Source organism: Gymnoscopelus braueri (genome assembly GCF_963280865.1).
Source record: "Gymnoscopelus braueri genome assembly, chromosome: 4".
NCBI classification, from domain to species: Eukaryota; Metazoa; Chordata; class Actinopteri; order Myctophiformes; family Myctophidae; genus Gymnoscopelus; species Gymnoscopelus braueri.
The window spans coordinates 18,370,982-18,375,797 of NC_137605.1; the positions used below are offsets into that span (position 1 = coordinate 18,370,982).

General features: G+C 43.2%; 1 protein-coding gene across 2 annotated transcripts in view; it reads right to left on the reverse strand.

Annotated features, from left to right (window-relative positions):
* Nucleotides 1-341: 341 nt before the first annotated feature.
* The window catches only part of atp1a3b (ATPase Na+/K+ transporting subunit alpha 3b), a 29,647-nt gene continuing 25,172 nt past the window's right edge, over nucleotides 342-4,816 (reverse strand). For both annotated transcript variants that reach the window (XM_080427045.1, XM_080427046.1), the window contains exons 16-23: nucleotides 4,532-4,700; nucleotides 4,048-4,202; nucleotides 3,527-3,650; nucleotides 3,038-3,183; nucleotides 2,275-2,405; nucleotides 1,773-1,874; nucleotides 1,359-1,450; nucleotides 342-970 (exon numbers count right to left, since the gene is read on the reverse strand). In XM_080427045.1, the coding sequence (XP_080283171.1) occupies nucleotides 942-970; nucleotides 1,359-1,450; nucleotides 1,773-1,874; nucleotides 2,275-2,405; nucleotides 3,038-3,183; nucleotides 3,527-3,650; nucleotides 4,048-4,202; nucleotides 4,532-4,700 (948 nt within the window). In that variant the 3' untranslated portion in view covers nucleotides 342-941. The remainder of the gene's footprint in view (nucleotides 971-1,358; nucleotides 1,451-1,772; nucleotides 1,875-2,274; nucleotides 2,406-3,037; nucleotides 3,184-3,526; nucleotides 3,651-4,047; nucleotides 4,203-4,531; nucleotides 4,701-4,816) is intronic.

The window sequence follows — 4,816 nt, forward strand, 5'->3', positions numbered from 1 at the left end:
AAGAAATATGGTGAGGAAGGGAGATGACCGCCCCTCCTCGGCCCCCCCGCGGATAGGCGGCGAGCCCAGAGGAGGAGAGGAGGCTGGCGGTGGCTGGAGTGACGGTGAGTGTGATAGGATCCCTTTTTCATGAATTTGTATATCTGTGTGTGTGTGTGTGTGTGTGTGTGTGTGTGTGTGTGTGTGCACGCGCGTGTGTGCGTGTGTGTGTGTGTGTGTGTGTGTGTGTGTGTGTGCGTGTGTGTGTGTGTGTGTGTGTGTGCGTGTGCGTGTGTGTGCGTTGACTGTTTGTGTTCTAGAATTTCTTATTAAAATGTGAACGCAAATAAAGATGTTAAATGTGTGTGTGTGTGTGTGTGTGTGTGTGTGTGTGTGTGTGTGTGTGTGTGTGTGTGTGTGTGTGTGTGTGTGTGTGTGTGTGTGTGTGGTTGAAGGACAAGCCAAGGGTCGCCGGAAGGAAGAAGAAAGGAAGGGAAAAAGGGGAAGGAGGACAGATAAAGGGGGGGAGCTAGGATGGCCCTTTTTTGCAGAGCAATTGACACTCCCTTTGCACCATAGCTCATTCAAATCTACATACAAGAATATGCAGCTGCCGTTTGGTAAAGATATATCGTTTTTATGTACACAGCAGTGAGAGGACACATGCAAAGAGTATCATAGGGGGGGTGGGGGCAGGGGGGGAGAAGACGTGGCGGGGGGGCGGGCGACGAGTCGATGTACGAAAGTGGTAAAGGTGCTTTTGCTGTTTTGTTTTATTAATCTTTGGGGCAGTCATGATGAAAATTGCTTGGAAGCAGTTGTCGTCTTTGGGAGGGGGCGGGGTATCTGGAGGCGTGTCCTGTCGGGGACGGAGAGTTGAGGGCATTGGAGGTGGGTGGGGCTTAGGGGAGGGTGAAATAAGTGGAAGATGTAGGGGTTTGAGTAAAGAAGCTCTCCTTCGATCAATAGTATGTCTCCCTTTCCACCCAACCTGTGGCAGAGGAGAGAGAGAGAAAGAGAAATGGTGAATTCATCTGGTATTGAATCTAGTATCGTTTAAGATTCAGACTTTTCTTTTCAACAATGACTGTATTGACAAAGAAAAATGTTGTCATTTTGTTTTGACAAATTTGAAATGAAAACTGACATTCTAAAACTTTCCACTTTGATAAAGTATGTCTAATATGTCTGAAATGTATGTCATCCCAGCCTATAATGTAATTATTAACCTTCACTAACAGACAAAGCATCCACATGTGTGAAATTGTGTGCAGGAAACAAATTGAAGCTACCCTTGCAAAGTCACTTGAACAAAATGTTGAGACGGTATCGCATGCGAGAGAAAAGAGAGAGAGAGAGAGAGAGAGAAGAAGTCATACCTCCAGGGTTCCGGCGGATAAGCAGTTTTCGAACTTCATCATAAACAAAGATCAAGAAACTGTAGGGCAATGCACATAACCACCAGGTAGGCCTGTAGACATGAGGAGAGACAAAGGCAGCATTAGACACCATGAAGGGCATAGAGTCTACATTAGGGGAGCAACAGTTAATCAAACTAATAGATTCAATCGATGCATTGTGCATGGAATTAATTGTTAAATTGCATTATTGGGAGAAATGACCAATCCAGAGAAAAGGTTAAAAATAGGGAGACTCCTGCTAGAATTAGAAGTGTTGGCAGGTGTGGTCTGATCCCATTTAGATAAACTAGCATTGTAAAGAATCACCTGCCGACTGGTGTGATCACAGAGGCTTATCTATGATCTAAGTGCATTCAAATAATTAGAACTCACTTTAGTGGGAACATCCTGAGCGCTATATCCATGCCTGGAGTGTAGGACAGGAAGGCAGCCAGAGCCGTCTCCTCAAACAGTCCAAAGATCAAAATCTTGTTCCTGATGGACACAGAAGAAAACAAACAGTCAGACACTCCATAGGAGGACATGGAGACAGAGATAGCAACTTAAACCCTATATACTTAGCTGTCTGGGGTCTGCTCCTTTTCCCCTCATCATCAAAACCCTTTGCAGAAAATAGCTGATCTACAAACTCACAAGGTTGTAGATCTATTTTTGCCGAATGTTCGCCAGAGAATAGGAAACGCTAGGGCAGGGTTCTTTTGGTTAAATAAATACTCCACTGTCAAATTTGCGCAATTTGTTCAGTCAATTTGTGACATTTATAGTGTAGATCGACACAAACATATTTAGATTATCCTGGGTATTATTATCCAGTTACGGATCGCGGCTTTCGATGTAAAACTCAACACAGTACAACAGGTGTGCTTTGACTCACTTCATGCCCTGCTGGAAGACAGAGTTACGCCTGGTCTTACAGACGATGAGATCGGCCCACTGGACCACCACGATGCTGACGAAGAACGCTGTGTGGCAGGTGAACTCCACGATCTTTCTCTGTTCATATGTCTGGAGGCCAAAAAGGCACGGGGGGGGGGGGGGGAGTGAAAAATTGATAAATAACAATGCAAATATACAGTACACAGTACACATCTGTGCACTTCAACAGCAAAACCCGGAGAGGATCATGTAACTCTGAGAGTGTAAAAAATGCAATGGTCCATCTTTACATTCTCAGACTTAATATGAACACTCGGGATTCTACTGTGTAGCCTATGCCTGCTATGCACAAAGACAAACGGTATGGTACCGTATGGCACAGCAGGGGTTCTCAAACGTTTTCATATATCACGACCCCATTTTATGGGAGACCTTGTTTGGGTGACTTCACTCTTTGATTTATAGTGAAATTTCAAAGTCGAAATAAAGCATTATTTAAAAATAAAGCACACATTGGTAGTCTTGAATAGGAATATCTAGTAGAAAATGCATTTACAATATTCCTGACGATATTGTGTCGTGTCATCATTGTCTAAAAGCTACGGAAAAGTGTTTCTGTACACATTTGTAAATGGAGGCATATACTGTATAGCCTTGTAATGCATGAACAGGATATATGCTTTCAAAAAACAATTAAAACAGACTTAATGGGAAGGATGAATTTGTCTTTTTTCATTTGTCAATGTACACAATACACATACCCATTGCTGTCCATAGCTGTCTTCTAGGTCGTTGCAGGTACGATCGTCCCAGCCCAGCCTGATGCCTACTAGAATAGATGGCAGGAAGCCATTTTCTGCCAAGATCACAAAGTACGCAAAAAAGCCTCCCAGAGCCTGGATCATACCTGGACACACACACAAACACACACACACACACACATTGTACATGAACCATTTTAACAATGTAATGTAAATTGTCCAGTTACGTAGCTTTTTGTTTTGCCCCATACTATTTGCAAAACATGTTTTATATCTATTGCTAATGCTATTCCTCATCATCTATTACATGTGCAATGTCTATAATGTTTTTTCATCATGTCTATACAACATCTACACTCCACTACTGCACTATATAATAGTACACTGCGTGAGTGGTTATGTTTACTGTTGTTGTCACTACGTCAAATGAAGTATTTCTGATTGTCATTGTGACTCTGACTAGCCGTGTCTTAAGTTCAGTACACTTACCAATCTGTCCATATGCAATGCTGATCAGCCTCTCGTTCACCAGTTTGTCCCTGGCTGGGTTCCTGGGCTGACGCTTCATGATGTCGCTCTCAGCTGCCTCGTAGGCCAGAGAGATGGCTGGTACCTGGAGATAGCAGGAAGAATTAACATCTCATTCTAGTCTTGTATGACATGTGACGAGGACATGATAGAAGGGCAAAGTAAGAGGAATGGGATCTTTTCACATTATCATTTTAACTGACATCTGGTAATCATTCATTCTTATATAAAAAACCATTTGTGCAAAATAAATCACAGTACACAACAAAAAAAGCATGATATCCCTCATATTCCTGTGTTTTGATTGATGTTGATGCATAGTTTGTTCTAATGTCTATGAATTGTTGTTCTATTACTACTATTGTTTAGTTTACTATGTAAAATGTGGGTCTGTAATAGCCCTATGGGACTTTAGCAGCGATTAGGGGCTGTACAAGTAAAGTAGAATTGACATGTAGGTACTGTATGAGTGGTTGTCTCACCATGTCAGTTCCCAGGTCGATGCAGAGGATGGTGATGGTGCCCAGGGGCAGGGGGATGTTGATCATGATGAAGAACAGGAAGGGGGTGATCTCTGGGATATTACTGGTCAGGGTGTAGGCGATGGACTTCTTCAGGTTGTCAAAGATCAGACGACCTGCAGAGAGAAGAGAACACAAATCAGATGATCTTCTCTGCTATTCCACTCTATTGTTTTATTCTAAAGCCTCATCTTCCCTCATGTCCTTTTATTCTTTATCCTGCTGCTTGTGTCTTTACCTGGGCTGTTGAGGATTGTCTGAACCTTGCACTTGCCATTATTGGTTGCTAATTATGACTAATAGTGATCTACGAACAACTTATTATTCCGTCGCACATTCAAACCCATTCAAACCACTGCAATCCATTTAGTCCTTTGCATGTTCTCTCTCTCTTTATCTCTCTCTCTCTCTCTCTCTGTTTCTCTCTGTGTTTTTCTGTGCTCACCCTCTTCCACTCCTGTGACAATAGAGGCAAAGTTGTCATCGAGCAGGATCATGTCAGCAGCCTGTTTGGACACATCAGAGCCAGAGATACCCATGGCTACACCGATGTCAGCCTTCTTCAGGGCAGGAGAGTCATTTACACCATCACCTGTCACAGCCACGATGGCACCCTGAGTGACAGAGAGAGAGAGAGAGAGAGAGAGAGAGAGAGAGAGAGAGAGAGAGAGAGAGAGAGAGAGAGAGAGAGAGGAGTCAGTGTGACAATGAGTTTGTCTGTCTCTGCCTT